A 16602-nucleotide genomic window follows, 5' to 3' on the forward strand; every position below is an offset into this window, starting at 1 on the left:
GAAAAAACTGTTTTGTCGCGTAGCTCATAGTTGGCTTAAAAGCGAAGGGAATATATTCTCTTCGGGATGAGCATCAAGTAACGTGGCAGTTCGTCATTAGCGGATCAACGGTAATGGACCAACGTAGCCATTCGGCCCATTTCCATGTCCCATCCCCATTTTTAGGACTGTTATATATATATATCAAACAATTTAAAAAACAAAACATTTAAAAAAATTAAAAAAAAATCTGATGCAATGACTATCCAATTGCCAATTGGGACTTGGGATCATGATTTATTGTTTGATTAGTTGTCTTTGTAAATTATGATGGGAATCTTTGGCGGCTTATCACAATGCCCAAAATATCTCTGCCTTCAACATGAAAATTTTATTTAAGAATGATTTTGTTATTAATATATTATTTGATTTCCTTATTTAATGCTATCAATTATTGTAATACTTGTTTCAAGAATAGAATGTTGGAGATTTTAAGAGAATAAAACGATATTAATGTATTTCTCAATTACTTATTTATCATAATTTGGGGCCTTAATTAAATGAGGTTTGATACGGACATAACATAAATCTAACTCGTGGCCAACTTTTCTCCTACGTGTAAAATAAATTTGAATTTTAAACCAAATAAATTGTTTTTTTTTTTTTTTTTTTTTTTTTCAAATTTTCAGAATCCCAAAATCCCCCTATCAATTTTTTCTTTTTTAAATTACACGTAGGAGAGAAGTTGGCCATAAGTTAGATTTATGTTGTGACCTTAACATTTTCCTAATTAAATAATGATAAATGATAAAGGCACAATCTTTTCACACAACTTTAGCCCAACTTTTCCTTGATGTGGTCATTTTTTTAAAAAACAAAATAAAAAATAAAAATAACATCCTATGTGGTCTTTTTTTTTTTTTTTTTTTTTTTTAAATGGTCATTTTCTTCATAATAATGACCATTTTTTTTAATATAAAAAGTGACTATTTTTATGAAGAAAAATACTATTTTTTTATATAAAAAAATACCAAATAAAAAAAGGACCACATTTGATGATATTACTTAAAAAAAAAAAAAAAAAAAAAAAAAAAAGAAGAGAAAAGTTGGGCTAAAGTTGTGCCTTTATCATACATTTTAAATAATATTGATGGTAGTTAAGGCCTTATTTTTTTTTTTAATTGTAAAAATATTCATTAATGTTTATTAATTGGAGGTCTTATTTAATTGGCGGCCTTAGGCGGCCTCCTAATCCGCCTAAGGCTCCAACTGGCCCTGCCCATACCTTCTAGAAGTTACGATTTTGTGAAATGATGTCACAATCTTATGAAATTGTGGCACATTTCTCAAAATAATATATTATATAGAATTGTGATACACTATTTGGAGAGTAAATTTTGATTTTTTTTTTTTTTTTAATTTTGTAAAGTATAGCATTTCTCTTGTTTAAGATATCATAAGGGGAACAAGGCATTGTAACTAGGGCTAGTAGTGCCTCAATCGGGCTGATCAAAACCTAGGTGGCCCAGTAGTGCCTCTTCCCATCATTCATGAAGAAGCCCAAACAATAAGGGCTAAATCAAGTGGGTCCGGTTCATGACAAGTGAGAAAGGTCAATACCAACCCAACATACAAAGTCCAACTAGATATTTGTAGGTCGAAGGTAATTTTCTCCAACCCAGTTTGGAGGAAATTTTTGTCCTAAAAAATAAAGAAAGTGAGAGATGACACTTATCGACTATTGAAGTAGGTTGAATGAAATTTCCTTAAAGGAAATTTGTGTCCAATAAATAATATCCATGAGTTCTTCTCTACATTATTCCAACAAAAAAAAAGCAAGATCTTTTATCCCCAAGCGACCATAATTCCAAAAATCACAATCCAAGCACAAGCTAAGCAAATGCTTAAAACATTTAAAGTAAGAGAAGACCCAAAACAATACCTAAGAAAAACATCAATACTAGGAGAGAAGAGGGATTAATCGCTCACTATTCTACTGGGGAAAAGTTGATCATGTTTTGCAACCACTAGGTTACATCTTTTCTCCCTTATTTACTCCCACTTTCGTCGTTTTTTATACGTTTAATGTACATTATTGTTTGCAATATCGATTGATGAAACATTCAAAGTATTTCATTCATATTATTGATATGCATATGTGTTGATACTCATTGATGCAACAGTACTCTCATTAACTTGAGCCGAAACACATAACATAATAACATGATCTTCTAAGGCCCAACCTTAAAATTACTAGGATTGTGTTTGAAAAATACAGCTTTTAAGTCTGTAAGTGTTTTTTGGTGTCAAAAATGCGTTTTGACTATTTTTGAACTCTTAAAAGCGCTTTCAATTTTTTAACTAAATGGGTATTTTTTTCTTCAAACGGACTTTTTGAGTATTAAACGGACTTTTAGGCCCTCAAACGCACATCCAAACAGATCCTAAAACAAATAAAATATCCTTTAAATTTTAATTAACTTTTTAAAACCCTTTCTTTAGAAAAACATATCAAAACCCCATTCTTCTATGTTCTTCACAAAAATTTCAAGAACATTGAGTTAATTTGTTGGAAAACCTTTAATAGCCCATTATGTAACTTTTTTGATTGGTGAAAAATCCACCAATCATATGAACTCTTGGGATGAAGTTTTCGGCTAGGGGAAACTGCCTTGGCCAAAACTTAATGCTGCTCATTTGTTTTTTCATAACTTTTTGCATAACCCCATCACTTACTGGTTTTAGGTTTAGAAATTAAATCCAATAAAATCAAACATCAATGAAACACATAGGTTCTACCATCACCTCATATTCAATTGGTTAAACTCCATGCACAGGAAAACTTTAAAACACAATACCATATACCTTCCCTCAACATGTGATTTTCAAACATGATTAATTGAAAAACATAACTTTATAGAGTATAAAAAGATGGGTTAATAACTTTTTTTGTACCTGAGTTTTGAGGTTTTTTAATTTTTCTCCATAGGTTTTAAAATATAACAAAACTAGTACCTCAGATTTTGAAAAAGACCAGATCACCACCTCCAGTTTGAAAAATTCTATTAGGAGGGGGGGAATTCTCTCACACCGTTCAATATTGCTGAATAGTTGTAAACCTTGCTAACATTTTAAAGACAAAAAGCGTGTTTCAACACTTGACTCTTTTGTGGCATGTGGAATTTTCATATACCATCAAGAGAAATGTCATTTTATGAGCTAGAACAAGAAAAATTAAAGGACTACAACAAAAAGAAAAGAAGCACCTAAGAAAAGTCTAAAATGATTCATGATAAATGATAGTGATAGATGACAACCTTAACACGACTCTCCGTTTGTCCTACAACAGAAGAGATTCTAACCATGAACTGAATATTCTTCAGTCTATTTTGGACCTAAGATAATCATTTTTCCGAGTAATGGAGAATGTTGATTTCTTTTTTTTTTCTTAGTAATTGATGTAACTCCAATTACATATTTACACAACACAACAAATTATAAAAGAATAATGAATTCTTCGCACTGCAATTAGTTCGGATGGCGAAGCAGTGTGGGAGGAGTCCCAAATCCCAGCTCAAGCTTAAAAAACCTGACATGGGACTATAAGCCCAAACCCAAGCTAAAGCCCATAAAAATCAAACTCGGTGCTAAAAAGATTATATAAAAAAGGCTTTTAAGCTCAAACTCAAAAGCTTCAAGGCCCAGATTTTTCTTAAAAAATCCATATAACACCTCGGGCTCTAAAAACAAACAAAATTATTTTTACACCATTTATTACAGAGAGAATAACTTTTATAAGGTCTTAGCATAAACCAAAACCCACCAATAAGAAGTTGACATCTCAGCTTGGAACAAGATAACAAAATGAGAATGAAACACCAAATCATACCAAATTCAAACCCAAAAAAAACTCTTCATATACTTTTTCACATTAACCATCCAGTTGGGCGGCGGCGTTGTATAACGCCCCTGTTTCATCAATCTAAAGCATTTGTAAGTTTGTTTCCTTTTACTAAAGAAACCGTGTGCTCACTGCAGATTCCGGCATATATAGGCCAACTTTTGAAGGGGTGTCCTACCAGGAAAAAAACAAAAAGAACTTGAAATGGGAGTTTCTTAGAAACCACCGAAGACGTTGATAAGATGTCACTTACTTCCCTCTGCCATGAAAATTAAGGTAGTCTCACAAAGTTCTTACATTAGTCGTTACTAAAAATCTTAGAAATTAAGTGGTAAGAAATGTACAAGTTACCCACATTCATTGATTTAATCGTTTCATCTCCTACAAAACCCCAAATTAATTGCTGTTGATTTACCCATGTTTCCAATACCAAATGTGTTACATTACTCGGTCAGGAGGACCAAAATAGTTGCTTTAATATACAGGTCTCCCTGTTTCTTTTGAAGATTTCATGTATCTTCTTTCGGTCAAGAGTAATTATTTTTTTGGGTAATTGCCTTTTGCCCCATGAACTAAATTGCATTAGCACTTTTCCTCCATTAACTACCAACTATGACACCTGACCCTATCAAACTACCATCGTTAACGGTCATGTGCAAGTCATGTGCCATTTTAATTTTTTTTTTCCTTCTACATTTATCCTCATTTTAAATTGTTTTCATGTGTTGGATTAGGGTTTAGGAGGGTATAATTATCATTTTCTCGGTTTGAAGTGAGGGCAAAAGTGGAAGAAAAAAATTTAAAATGGCGCATGACTTGCACATGACCGTTGACCATCAATTTTAACGCTTTTGACTGACGGAAGGGGGCTTTTTGTTGTAAGATGATAATTTGATTGGGTCAGGTGTCATAGTTGATAGTTAATGGGAGGGAAAAGTGCTAATGCGCTGTAGTTCATGAAGGCAAAATGTAATTACCCCTTATTTTTTCTATTCCTATTAAAACATTCAAGTTAATTGAACACATGATGGCTAAAAATTGAAATTAAATTACTCGAAAGTAAATTACAATTTTGAAGAAAGCTTAAGTCCACTTACAATTTGATAAATGGATGTCTTTGAAAGTAGAGAATACTTGACAGTTTATGATTTCACACTACTGCACTTTGTCCCAATAAACCTTCTCTACAAATATTCATCTTCACTGGGATGGAAATGTCTTGGTGGGAATCTCTTTCTCTTGCATTAATGTCACGTTGGGTTTTTTTCACAGTATTCAAACTATTGTTGCCTTATCCGAGTAAACTATTAATGTTGACTATAAAATATTCATTTCTTAGTCATGAACTCCTTATAAAAAAACCTCCGTTCACTCGGCATATGATTAAGCCTCTTACCACCATCCCAAAGAGATAGTCAAATAATGAGAACCCGTTATGCAGAATTGCCACTCATACTTGGCATCCTCCTATGTTCCGCAACTACAATTTGTTACGGTTTGAATTTGCATAATTCAAAAGTCAGATGTATAGAGGAAGAAAGACAAGCCCAGACCGGCCCCCCTATGGTCAAACTGGGGGTGGCATAGAATTCTTCAAATTGGAGGTGGTGATTCGGTCTTTTTCAAAATTAAGGACTAGTTTTGTCATATTTTAAAACCTAAAGAGAAAAATTAAAAAACCTCAAAACCCAGATACCAAAAAAGTTACTAACCCTAAAAAGATTTTACTTACAAAGAGAATTGTTGAGCAACTTGGAGCTCTCTTTCTCTTCTTCTCTCGTGTGCCTTGGAGTTTTGGTGAAACAAGTTGAATGTGTGTTAGGGGTGGCCAAATGTGTGTTAATTAGTGTTAATTGAGGATATTAGGGTTTTCGATTAGCTTAATTGACTATGCAATATTAGGAAAGACTACTGACATAGTGACATGACACTTGATTTCTCGTGTTAGCTAAAAAAAAAAAAAAGGAAAGCTAGTTAAAACATATTGCGCAAATCTTGTCCATTTTTGGTTTAGCTAAATAATTTAATTAAAAACATAATTGTCATAATTTTTTGTTTTTTATTTTTTTTGTAATTAATGGGGTTTCCTAGGGCTTTGATGCATTTATAGAAATATGAAATATACATGTACACGAGTTTGTTTACGTTTTAAGATAAAAGAAAAGCACACAAACTATTCGATAGCTTAAGTTTCTGAATAATGTTTATCTTTATCTCTATTAGAACATTTTTTGGTTCAAAAGTCTCCGATTGGTGTGATCTGTACATCTTTTGAGATTGAACCTGCAAAAATAAACAAGGTAAACACGAAGAGAAAGCTCCCTATGTTGAGCGTGATCTCCCATCTCCCTCCGACGATCAACAGTAAATATTATAGAGGCCCGGTTGATCAAGGACTAACCCTCAAGAACAGACTTCCCAGGAGTATCAAACCCCTTATTTCTCGGGAATCATTTATTAACGCAAACAGACATCGTCAGTTATCCAAACTCTCAGCGTTCAGTGAATGACCTCTACTGGGTGAACGCTTGGAGTTTGGATAACTGACGATGTTTGTTTGTGCTAATAAATGATTCCCGGGAAATAAAGGATTTGATACTCTTGGGAAGTCTGTTCTCGAGGGTTAGACCTTGATCAACCGGGCCTCTGCAGTATTTACTGTTGATTCTTCTAGGCTGGATCTCTGCTAATTATGAAGCCTGCTGGTTGGGATTTGGATCAAGGCCTTATTGATGGGCTGTAGGCCTTCGGGCTATCAGCCCAAATGGGATACATTTACCCCTAACAATCTCCATTATGTTAATTGCTTCATTTCCTTCTTATCACATTGAGGATTGTGTTGAACGCTAAGACAGTTTTTCAATATTTGTCTCAATCATGTCTACGCCGTTTTTTTAATATAAAAAAAGAAAAACTTAGGTAGTTTAGACGTTAGCATCACTCATTGACAGGTAGTTTAGACGTTGTTTTGAGAGAGAAAAAAAATTAAAAAAGAAGTGAGTAAAAAAAATAACCTGGAAATTGTTACGTGTTTCATAGCCAACACACCTGAAAATCGTTAGAGATTACGTAAGATAGTGACACATCATTTAATAACCAAATTTTGAGAAATTTTTTTGAAAAACCTAGCATTTCTCTTGATCCTTTTTGTTCGATCTAAGAATATTGGGTCAAGGAAAAAACAAATATTCAAGATTACAGGAGTTTCAGGAAAGAGTAATACTATATATCAGACCACTAACCCACTATACTGACCTGGCATTGTTAATTAACTATTAAATTTTCTTTCTCTTTTAACGAGGATTGATCCAATAATAAATTAGCAATAATTAGGTCATATATTGACATGGTATATAACATTACTTTTCTGGAAAACACCTACATCTACCAATACGGTCTAAAAGAGGTGCCATTAAAAGAGGCTACAAAGCTTAAAAAGCACATTGATAATGTGGGGTTTAAGCTTCAATTCATTGGCAGAAATTATTGCATTAATGGTGCTCATGCATGGGCTCTCTACGACAACATAAAATAATGCTAATGAGGGGTAGGACCATATTAATCAAAGTTTCCCACCAGACAATTTTGGGGGAAGTGGGAAGCCCCATTTGATGATGTGTGTGTATTTTTTTTTGGTGAGAATGACATGTTCCATGGCCTTGATGCTTTGGATCCGAATATGCTGATTGTGTTTCTTGAAGGATAATATTTGATTGCCAAAATTTTTGAGCTTAATTTGACCAAGTCTGCTGACTTTGGAGCTCGTTAAAATCAAGGGTACTTTCGGGGAAAGGAGGAGGAAGACGTAAGGTTTTCAAACACTCTTCAATTGATATTTCTCCATGGTTGACATCTCTCCATATTCCACCAAGATTGTCTTTGTCTCATATCTTTTTAACCAGGAAGTAACTTTTGTTTTTCCTGCATAAATGAGTTGCTCATAGTGTCTGTCGTATACTTTGGTTACTTACAATTATAAATTTATAACACCCCATTTCATAAAATTTAAAATTACAAGTCAAACTTGCTTATACTATTGAACTCAAAACAAAACCCGACCGCCTTACCCTCGCTCGGATACAATGCTCTACAATTGATTTCCCCATTGTCGGTTCGCTCAACTGCCTGCATCTGCATACTCACACCAGGCAAATGTCCCTACTATTCTCAAGAGGCGATTTTTACGTTACAAGAGTTCCTAAAACCTTAAGTAGCAAGAGCATGAATGACAGGTTCTCTTTGCTCTCTCAAAGAGCATCTTAATTGACTTAAGCATTAGAGTATTTTTGGTCATTCCAAACCGACCTTTTTCAAGGAAAGTTCCTCCCTAAAATGAGGTTTTTTTTTTTTTGTTTTTTTAGCACGCCAATTAATGTAATTAGAGAATACAAACAAACAAAAAGTTCAGAATCCAAGTGTCTCTCTCGCAAGTGTTTGGCACATTAAAATATACAAACAACGACTGGCAGTTGAGCTCATTTCCGAGTATAACTCTCTAGAAAACCTTTTCTTTCTCTCAAAGCTTCTATCGGCCATGGAAGACCCATCAGCAAAGGACGATAGCCCACGAGTCCTCAGAGTCCTGGAAGCTCTAAAACAAGCTTCGCACCAGTTACAAGCACACCCGAGTCCCAAGTCGTCCGAGTTGAACTCGTCCTCCGCCATTAACGCTCTGCTCGAGCTGGAGACCGAGTCCGACACCATCCTCTCCAAGGACCCAAACCTCTCCGCCCTCTCCCAACACCTCTCCGACCTCAAGGCCCTCGTCGACACCCTCCACAAATCCCACGGTCACCACACCCTCAAATCCTTCCTCGCTCGGCGAGCCTCCACCCACTCCATCTCCCGCGTCGCCGCCTCCATCGAGTCCGAAATCCAAGCCTGGATCGACCGCGAGAGCATCGAGACCTTGACCGGCGTCCTGCGCGACTGCCAGAAACAACCCTTCAACAATGAGGACGAGTTGATCAATCTCCTCACACAGTTCGAGGACCGACTCTCCCAAGGCTTCAACCACGAGTTGCAAGATCTCGTCCTCAAATCCAAGCTCTTCTCCTTGCTCGAGTCGATTCTCTGCAACCCAAATTCCCCAAAGCGAATACGCGAGCGTTGCGCTTTCTGCATAACCGAATTGATCAGATTCAACAAGGACGTTTTCGTGGGTCAAGTACTCATGGGTCGAACAATCGGTTCGCTAATAACGATGGCTTCCTCTGCATCCATAAAAGTCCTCTGTTCTTTAATAAGATCCATGAAGTCTCCGCTCGTCGACGAGATTGAGTCCCATGGGGGAATACCCAAAATCATAAACTTCTTGGATTTTCAAGACCTGGAATTGCAGGTCTTGGCCATGGATTGCGTGCTAGAAATTGGGTATTTCGGGCGGAAAGAAGCCATTGAAGCAATGCTCAGAGAGGGGTTGATAAGGAAGCTGGTGGAGCTGCAGAGATCAGAGCTGGGCGGGGCTTTGATCGATATGGGAAGGTACGGAAGTAGCAATGGCGGAGAGAATGAAGAGGTTGGTGTCGGTGTTGGTGGGGTTGAGGGGAAGAGGGGGAGCAGGGAGAGGAGGTTCTTGGAGAGGCATCCATTTGCGAGCTGTGTGGCGAGGTTTGCAGTGCAGCTGGAGGTCGGGGAGGGGCTGAGGCAGAGAGAGAGGAGAGCTTTCAAGCAGGAGATATTGGTCAGAGTGAGGGAGGCCTGTGCCTCTGATGCTGAAGCTGCCACCATTATTGCTGAGGTTTTGTGGGGGTCTTCGCCTTGAACATTCCATTGTAGACAAATTAGGTTGTGAAATGAAAAGATTTTTCCTTTTTCTTTTTCTTTTTGTAGTTATGTATGTATTTTGCGGTTGGTGTAAAGAAATTATTGAGTCAGTTGAATTACTGATATAATTAATTGCTACCCTTCCAGTAAATAAACAAACAAACAAAAGTTGGGGTGGGGGGGATCACCAAGGCATTTTGGGTGAATACACTTATTTGTATAATATTATATTTTATTTATCAACCAAGGAAAAAAAGAGATTAGTATTTTCTGAGAAGGATTTTCTTGCAATGTTAATAGTTTGGGAAGGGAGAAAGCTTAAAGAAGAAAAATTATGACTGAGAATTTATGGGGGAATCATTTCTTGGGATATGCTTTTTGGCCTAGAGAACATGCTTATGTTTATCAATGTGTTTTGAAAGGCATTTTTGTGCTTTTGCTTTTAATTGTTTGTTATTCTTTTCGTTTTGAGAAGGGAAAACAAAGATAAACAACACAAATTTTATTGTTAATTACACTCAATGCCCCTCAATCACTAGTTATTTTTACTTATCATAATAGTAAAACGACTGATCATTTACACATTGTCTCATGAACGGTCACTTATCATACTTAACCTCTCTCGACCACCAATCATTGGCAAAAGAACCCTTCATATCGTTAAATGATTTAACGAAAAGGCACACATTTCATTTTTAACATGAAATGACAAAAGTACCACTAGTTTAGAAACTAAATTGAGCTAAATACTCTTAGAACTAAAAATTAAAAAGATTAAAAACAAATACAAAAAGGGGTTCGGCCACCCAGCCCCCAACACCTAGGTGTAGACTGTAGAGTGGACTCCTTGATATTGTAGTCCCTTTAGAACCAAAGGGTGACACAGGGTGCCCAAAACAAGCTTTCACCATCTTCTTGTGGTGCCCTAAAACTAAGACAAACTTCAAATACAAATACAAAAAATAATGGCAGAAAGTAAAAACATATATCAAGCAAATTCTGAAACTTGCATATTTGACGGAACTCGTCTATAGTGGTCCCTTTCATGATGTTACTATTTTGTGGAATCCTACATAATATGACCAGCAAAGAAATCAATGGGGCATATCAGGTGGCGGAGGATCCAGGTGGCTTCCACAAGTTGGGTACGTCTCTCAAAAGCTCTCTCCAAAGCTAGAGCTTTCTTTATCATAGTGGAACTTGTTTTTGAAATACCTTTCATTTCATGATGAATCAAGGGTCTAGTAGAATGATTGCAAGTGAGACGGGAGAGCGACAAATAGCAGCCATTCGCCACGATCCTACAAATTTAATGACTGATTTTTAAAAAAGTTGTATAAAAAGAACTACAGTTCTCTTTTTTACTTTCTACTTGAATTTTTGGTTCAGAGACACCATGATAAGCTCCGCACCAACTGCGTCTCCTTCCTCTACCCATTAGATGATTCTCTTCATCCTCAATTGTCTGCAAGACTTCCTCAATCATATGATCAAACCCATCTAATCTTTTCCACCATTAAGATGATCTAATCATATAGGCCATATGGTCTAGCAGATTAGAAGTTATCAACGTACATTGGCAATCAACAAAGAGATAATGAGCTCAAACAAGATTTCAAAATTTTCAACAATATTTAACTCCTACTTGGACTCATTCTACCAAAAACAAAAAATCATTTTCGATGTTTTTCTGTACAGTTATCAGCTCAATTTAGTTGAATTCAGACCTCAGTGGCAAACCTATCAGCTTGACTGTATCCTCGCAGTGATATGAAGTTGAGATCCTTGGTTTATATGGCAAAAATAGTCATGGCTTGCTAGATTTCCTTGCCATACTTCCAAAGTAGGCATCTTACACAAAAGGAAAATATAGCGAAAAACCTCTTTGAAAAATCCATTCCTTTGAATTCTCCTCCTTATTGGTAAAAGATCAATATGATATAGATTGCTTTGCTGCTACAGAATTCTCTCAAGAGAAGAAAAAATAAATCCAGCATCAAAACGGCAACAGAAACTTATCCACTCTCCAAAGCTTCCCTCCCTCTACTTTCAGTTGCCTTTCTACGCAATAGAGCCTTGAAAATGGTAAAACCTGCAACCAGAGCAATCTGCAAATGCTCAGAGCTACTTGTTTTTATGCAAATCTGTCCCATTTTGCGACTATTTAGATTGGCATTGACAGACACACTCAAGCTTCTGCTCAGCCGGAATTCAGACTGTAAAGTTCCACCCAGAACCGTTTCTTTGTCGAAGGAAAGTAGTGTCATTGTCAGACTGACTTTATCATTTCTCACTGGGTAGTCACTCCCTCTTAAAGTAGCTTCAAAACTCCCACCATGTGCCACTTGTCCAGGACCCCCCATTCGCCCAGCATTAACCACAAACTTCAATCTCTTCCCAATTACTATGGTATCTTCAAGCTTGGCACCAACATAATACTTGTCTCTGAAAGATGTCAAAGAAAGTCCACAGTCAGCAATGTTGTGCTTTAGGCTCCTCAGCTTTGTGTTGCTATGAACTGTATAGATCATATCTTTACCGGAAGATTGAACATCAAGAGCAACAGCATAAGTAGGTCCACTGGAATCTGTGTAAGCAGCAGCACACTCTGCCTGGATACTGAAATCCTGCTTGTCTTTGCTCATCTGTCCTGTGACAGAGGCAAAGACATTCCTGTTTATTTCCACAGCTGTTTCGAGGCTTATTCCATCGAAGCCTACATCATGATCCAATCCATGGGGATCAAGAACAGGTCTCACAGTCCACTGGTCACTTGTAACAAGGCACCGGTATCTATGTACAGGACAATCTGAGTCAAAACTTGGGGGAACTGCCATATCTGGCAACAAAACAGCCTCTGGAGGCACCAGCTGGCTATCAGAACTATCGTCATTCACTAAGTTTTCCATTTTGGCAAGCCTATTCTCCCTCCGCCTCTGATACTCTTCCTTCAACTGTTTCTTCAGATAAAGTATTTCCCGGTAATCCAGCTCATCAAGATAGTCTTTTTTCTGTAAGTTTGTCAATCTCTCAAACTGAGATTTTGTCAGGATACGGATTGGAGGTAATTGATCATAGTCATCTTCATCCTCTGCATCTAAAAGTAAATTCTCATCAATTTCATCATCCATTCCATTTGGATTTGATATAGAGCGATGCCGCAGAAAAGATGAGAGGAGATGAGGCAGAGAAGGCAGCCGGGTACTACTCAATGATCCCAGTTCAATGCTGTCTTGAAACTTCAATAGGGAATTGACATCACCAAGAACTTTAGTACAAATGCACAATAACATGAACTGAGATTTCCAAACCTGTCCATTTGGAAGTACTTTTTCGCCCATAGTGTTTTTCTTACATTGAGGATGGTTCTCAACCAATACTACAGGGTTTTCAAGTCTTGAGTCGGACACTGCCTGCTGTATATGGTGCTGCACTAAATCTGTACATTGGGTCACATGTGACTCATAGTTGACAGTATAACCGCTAGGTCCTTCAGGAAGAGCCGAGGAAGAGTGAGTCATTACAATGATGGTGTTGAACCATATTGCAGTACCAAAAACTTCAGTTATAAGCTTCAAAAGAGGGAAATCACTATAGCCCATGTTGATGACATCGAGGCGTTCAAAGTACAAAACAATATCTGGTGGTGATCTTTTTATGAATCTCTTCACAGATAGCATAATGTTCTTATTTCTTCTCACATTACTGGAAGAGGAAGGCAGGAGACCAGGGGTATCGATTACCGTAATTCTAATTCCATTAACAGTTCCCACAACCTCTCGGATCTGATCAGTGGCTGGTTGAAATGCATCAGTCATGGTTTTCGTTTGATCAAATATAGAGTTTATGGTAGCACTCTTGCCAACCCCTGTTTTCCCCAGGACAAGTATTCTAAATGGGAAATCCAATTCAGGCAGGCCAGCTGACTCTTGCTCTGCTGCAATTGCTTTGGCTCTATTGCTTACAAGGTTAACTCTTTTCAAGTCGGATTCCCCTGCTCTTATCAAGCTTGCTAGGTGTATCCTATACAAAACCTTTGCAACCAGAAGATTCTCCTGTGACTGCCCAAGGCGTCGGAGAAGGCGCAAGAACTTAACTTGGAGATCCTCAATCTTCGCCAGTGGATCCATTTTTTGCTTATCAGAGGTATGAGAGAACCGATAGGAGTCTTCAACAGAAGCCTGCTGCATGGAAGGATTATACTGATTTTCCTGATTACCATGGCTAGCGTGTGATGCATCAGGAAGGACTGGGGATGCTACCATACTGGCTGTATCAGCTGAACCTAACAAGTGACAAGACAATGATAAAATGCATCAATATCGAGTCTAAAATTTGGAATTGGTTTCCAGCGTTGGAAGCAAATATTCAAAAACCTTGCAACTGGATTGTCAACATTTCATTAAAAGGATGTCTAAAGCCAGGATATGAACTTATGATTTCATTTTTACTGAAAATTCTGGTAGACCCAATTTGGTTAAACCGTTTACTACAACTCACCAAGATTAGCTCAGAATGGTTAGTCCATCACTTAGAACTAAACTATTACAGTCAAAGATTTTTTATTTATTTTTAATATATAAGTAATTGGCGCAATGGAAGGGGGAAGGAGAGATTCAAACTAGTGATCTCCGCTTTATGAGGCATGATCCACAACTGATTGTGCTATCCATTGGGGTTATAGTCAAAGAAAAATTTTCATGTTGAAAACACAACTAGATTGTTAAGTGAATTTCCTTTCCCATTGCAGTGCTTCACCTTTTCTTCAAAATGTTTTAGACAACCAAAGGCTAAGCCCCCCATTATGTTGATAAGTCCCTTTAAAAATTTATTGTCAAGGAACTTTTACAACCTTCATTCTCCCATTATTTCTTGTGACACGTCCTCCCAATGATAATCTCCAAAATGTATCTTTACAGCCACTTTCCAAGAAGATGCAAGGGTATTCTTAGCTAATTGAACCACTATGAGATCCAAGTAGTGCTATATTTAAGCATTGAGATGTACTCTCTCCATCCTTGCCATCACAAATGAAGTGTCTATCTACCATCCCAAGTTTAAATCACAAACTATTGTGGACACGAGAAAGTGAGAGGTGGGGGAGGCTAAGTAACGCATCAAGTTTTAACAAAAGATTTAATATTTTTTTCCTTTTCTTCCACTATAAATAGAATGGCAGACATGGACGGTGTGCATATATCTACAATAACTCTAAATAAAAACTCAATACTAGAACATATGCTAAAAGGGATAGAAACAAGGTAATACCTTGGCTGTCAACTTCCTCATCCAGAAGTCTCTCATTAAAATAACTGTCACTTCCTGACAATGGTCTAGATGAGACCAATGAATTGGACACTAATTGAGAAAAAACCCAATCCCTAATACTCTTCATTTTACCTGCACAAAAGTTCACAAATAACTACCATAACTTCAATCGCTAACATAAACAAGAAAAAAAGAAAGAAAAGAAAAAAGAAAAAAAGAAAAAAAGAAATCAAGCTTAACTAAGGTGGTCCATCATTCAAAATCTTCATGGAGCATGGTGAAGAGGATAAGGAGCACGACATCAAGTTTTTAAGAACTAATATTAAGAAGTTCGAGAAATTAAATGGTAAGATTTCGTGATAGATACATTATCAATCACAAATCAACTGAAAGCATGATTTTATCCAATCAAACAAGTAAATCTTTTAACCATTTTAGTTTCAATAGGAACAACAAATCATTAAACCTCTAGTTAAACTTTTTTCATTCACGTATTGGACAGACAAATAGCACAACTTCAACCCCAACAAAAAAATTCCAATCAGCAGCTAGTTTCTTATAGAGTTTGAAACAGAAACTAAAATAGTGAAAATCATCTCGTACAAACTTTGGATAGAACTCATCCATAAAAACCGGCTTGTAAGGGGAGGGGGCCAGCCTAATAACTTATATACAATTAGACTTAACCCATGTGGGACACAAGAATTGTAACATACCACCGCGCTTCGGCAGACGACGTCTACTACGGCCCACTCTATTGACACTAATCCGATGGTAGCACTTTCTCTTTTGGGGCTCTACTCACTTATTAGTATTTTAATCTAACCTATAGGTCGCCCTTCCGTGATTCGAATCTGTGACGTGGCGTTTGGTTTTAATACCAAATGATCCAAACCTGGGTAGAACTCACCCTTAAAAATTGGTTTGTAAGGGATGGTGTTCAAGAGCCTATATACACATTATTAAGATTAGACTTAACTCATGTGGGACACAATGATCGTAACATCATCTCTCATTTCTCAAAGTTTTGCACATAACAAAAAATATTAGTAAAATATCCCAAAAGAAAACAAGCAGTCAATCCCATTGCCTAGTAACAAATACCTAATTTTATTCATCCAAAAAAAAAAAAAAAAAAAAAAAAAAAAAACCCAATTTGAAATAATTTCTAGCTACATACAAAAGTGAAAAAAAAAAAGAAAAAAAGAAAAATTATAGAGAAAATTAAAATTTCGGGTAAAGGTTTACCTAAAATAACAAAATCCACTCGAAGCTAACAACCCTGAATTGGATAGTAGCAGCTTGAGGGACCAGAAGTCATACTCGGAGAAGCAGAAAATGGAATATGGAAACAGTAATAGCGACGGAAGAGTGAAGCGGAAGCAACTAATCAGAGCCCAAAGAAAAATTATTTGAATAAAAAGATCGAACTGTGACAGCTCTCATACCCTGATTGAAGCTCCGGGAAGGCATTCGGATTCGTGACTGACCCGATTCTTGATCCGAATTCAACTTGGGGCGCGTGTACCTCGGCGAAAACGAAGAGCGGACGAGGTTGCGGTTGAGGGGACGAACCGATGCGATAAGACTGATATGAAAAGGATTTTGTTTTTCTCTGTGTTTTTTGTTTTATGTTTTTATGGGTTTAGAGGGGAAGGGTTGGTTGTGCACCACGTGTATAATTCAGA

General features: G+C 36.9%; 2 protein-coding genes across 3 annotated transcripts; one reads left to right on the forward strand and one right to left on the reverse strand.

Moving 5' to 3' along the window:
* The first annotated feature begins 8241 nt into the window (after positions 1–8241).
* LOC148583038 (uncharacterized) lies at positions 8242–9782 on the forward strand. The gene has a single exon (XM_088511908.1). The coding sequence runs from the start codon at positions 8415–8417 to the stop codon at positions 9642–9644; it is 1230 nt and encodes a 409-aa protein (XP_088368034.1). The 5' UTR covers positions 8242–8414; the 3' UTR covers positions 9645–9782.
* A 1458-nt stretch (positions 9783–11240) lies between these two features.
* Positions 11241–16516, reverse strand: TOC90 (Avirulence induced gene (AIG1) family protein). 2 transcript variants are annotated; one of them, XM_059576369.2, is made up of 3 exons: positions 16363–16516; positions 14915–15046; positions 11241–13931 (listed from the first exon to the last, which is right to left on the reverse strand). In XM_059576369.2, exons 1-3 carry the CDS (start codon positions 16385–16387, stop codon positions 11662–11664), a joined length of 2427 nt encoding a protein of 808 aa, XP_059432352.2. In that variant the 5' UTR covers positions 16388–16516; the 3' UTR covers positions 11241–11661. The 2 variants fall into 2 exon arrangements, with proteins under 2 accessions (XP_059432352.2, XP_059432353.2); XM_059576370.2 differs by having other exon boundaries at positions 16163–16516.
* Positions 16517–16602: the final 86 nt, after the last annotated feature.

Source organism: Corylus avellana, chromosome 11 (assembly GCF_965113065.1).
Source record: "Corylus avellana chromosome 11, dhCorAvel1.hap1.2, whole genome shotgun sequence".
NCBI lineage: Eukaryota > Viridiplantae > Streptophyta > Magnoliopsida > Fagales > Betulaceae > Corylus > Corylus avellana.

Bases quoted from the DNA above. Each gene is read 5' to 3' on its own strand.
- LOC148583038 (XM_088511908.1), top strand. From the start codon at position 8,415: ATGGAAGACCCATCAGCAAAGGACGATAGCCCACGAGTCCTCAGAGTC.
- TOC90 (XM_059576369.2), bottom strand. From the start codon at position 16,387: ATGCCTTCCCGGAGCTTCAATCAGG. The intron at 15,047-16,362 runs GTATGAGAGCTG...ACTTTTGTGCAG, and splicing joins TTCCCGGAGCTTCAATCAGG to GTAAAATGAAGAGTATTAGG. The intron at 13,932-14,914 runs GTATTACCTTGT...GTCACTTGTTAG, and splicing joins TGAGGAAGTTGACAGCCAAG to GTTCAGCTGATACAGCCAGT.